Below are 2,064 nucleotides of genomic sequence, written 5' to 3' on the forward strand. Positions count from 1 at the left end.
TGTGTGTGTGTGTGTGTGTGTGTGTATGTGTGTGTGTGTGTGTATGTGTGTGTGTGTGTGTGTGTGTGTGTATGTGTGTGTGTGTGTGTGTGTATGTGTGTGTGTGTGTATGTGTGTGTGTATGTGTGTGGGTGTGTGTGTGTGTTTTTATTGGGAGCCAGCGCCGTCCTACTCTCAGTACCAAAGCCCCCCCCCCCCCCCCCCCCTCCTCTTTCTTCCGGGAAACAGCGGGGGACCAGACCAAAAGCATTGACGGGCCACCGCCCCCTTTACCTTCTCTACATTTCCTTTTATTCACGCTCTGTCAGTCTGCCTTTTGCTTTTCTTTTTCTCTCTTTCATGAGTTCAGGATGTTTGTTGCGCCTAGGCCTTTGACGCAGACCCCGGTAGACGGATTGGCCACCGGTCGAGGCCAGAGGCTCCTGTATCCCATTACCACCGCTTTTATTTTTATGACACGCCGCCGTGCCGCGGAGATGGCGGGGTGAAGGGGGGCAGGGGTGGACTTGGAGGAAATATTCCTCCCTCCTAGCTGGCCCTCGTTCTCTGTCGATCTCCCCCTCCCGCGCTCCCCTCAACAGCGCGCTTGACTCGATGGTTGGGAATTCGCTTAAGTTTGCCAAGATGACATGTTTGTCTGACACCCAGCTATTTTTTGTATACATATTTTTTTTTACATTTGATGTCCTTCTTAGTATAACGCGCTAGCTGGCCTATCAATAGGTTTGTTATTCCTAACGTGCGCGTCCAGGGCGCGGTCATTTGGTTGGCACACTGCGGCACAGAAGGTGCGCTGCGCTCCAAATGTCCGCTGGGCGGTTCCAGAGCGCACATGTGCTCGAGGAAGGCGAGGTTGAGACGGGGCACGGACCCTGCGCGCCAAATCCTATTGGCTCCTAAAAAACACAGGCGTGTCAGAAATACAGAAAGGGCGTGTTTTCAGTGGTCAAACTAAAGGGGCTACTTTTCATAACTTGTATTGACACATTGGCGAGATAGGGATCAGAGGAACAGAAAGAGGGAGAGAGAGGGTTGGGTTAGAACACTGACTGTCACCTTAGTCAACCGGATTAGACAGACGTTAACAAATCCCGTCAAGGAGGCAAAAATAACGGAAGAGGGAGAGACAGAGACCTAAACATCACTTAACCGGTTCCGCGTGACCACAAGCAGACAGGGCAGCAGAGTTTAATACTGAATCTTGAATCTTTTACCGGCTCAGCGAGATACCTCAACATGGAGCGCAAAATCCCTGACTTCGCCGGCACCTGGAAGATGAAGAGTTCTGAAAACTTTGAGGAGCTCCTAAAAGCCCTGGGTAAGGGATGATGACGATGATGTAAATAATCAAAGTGAATGTATTTGTAGAGTAGCTTATTGCATTGATCACAACTCAACGATTTTTTAATTCGAGTACTGATAAGAACATTTTCTCAGCACATTGCTCTGTCCTTAGTCGCTGGACAAACAGAGGCTGCACAATGCGCGGTGCATGATGGGCGGGTGGTCTTTGTCATCCGGTCGGACCCCAAACCCAGTGTGTGCCCCACGTTCAGCCTCACCCTCTCCCCCCTCCCTGCCTCTCCTCGCGCCCTCTCCTCGCGCCCTCCTCCCGGCCCGACACAATGGAGACAAACGGTGGCACATCTGTCCGTGTCACCGCTTGATAAAATAACATCACAGCGTGCAGTGCGTGTGCGTGAGGAGACGCCGGGGGTGAAGGGATACCGTTATGACGTGGTTAAAGTGCGTGCTGTTTCCAATTTGACAGATAGAAACCTGCCTTTGAGTTCACTCTTTGTCGTTGCACACTTAAGACAACGCCTTTACATTAGGCAAATTACCGTCCGTTAGTCACGTGTTAAGGTGTGTCAAGATGTGTGTAGTGTGTCTGTCTGAGACAGCGAGACAGAGAGAGAGAGAGACAGACAGAAAGAGAGGGAAAGAAAGAAAGAAAGAGAGAATGAGGAAGAGAGAGAGATCATTCTTGTACTTTCTGAAGGGTGATGGCATAACTTGAACTTACAGCACACAGGGGCCATAGAGACATAAAGAAGAACGACA

General features: G+C 50.5%; 1 protein-coding gene across 1 annotated transcript in view; it reads left to right on the forward strand.

Moving 5' to 3' along the window:
• The first annotated feature begins 967 nt into the window (after window positions 1-967).
• Window positions 968-2,064, forward strand: part of crabp2a (cellular retinoic acid binding protein 2, a) — a 7,488-nt gene continuing 6,391 nt past the window's right edge. The window contains exon 1 of the mRNA XM_084671252.1: window positions 968-1,318. Coding sequence (XP_084527378.1) covers window positions 1,237-1,318 — 82 coding nt within the window. The 5' untranslated portion in view covers window positions 968-1,236. The remainder of the gene's footprint in view (window positions 1,319-2,064) is intronic.

Source organism: Hypomesus nipponensis, chromosome 2, assembly GCF_054491055.1.
Source record: "Hypomesus nipponensis isolate SF chromosome 2, ASM5449105v1, whole genome shotgun sequence".
Taxonomy (NCBI): domain Eukaryota; kingdom Metazoa; phylum Chordata; class Actinopteri; order Osmeriformes; family Osmeridae; genus Hypomesus; species Hypomesus nipponensis.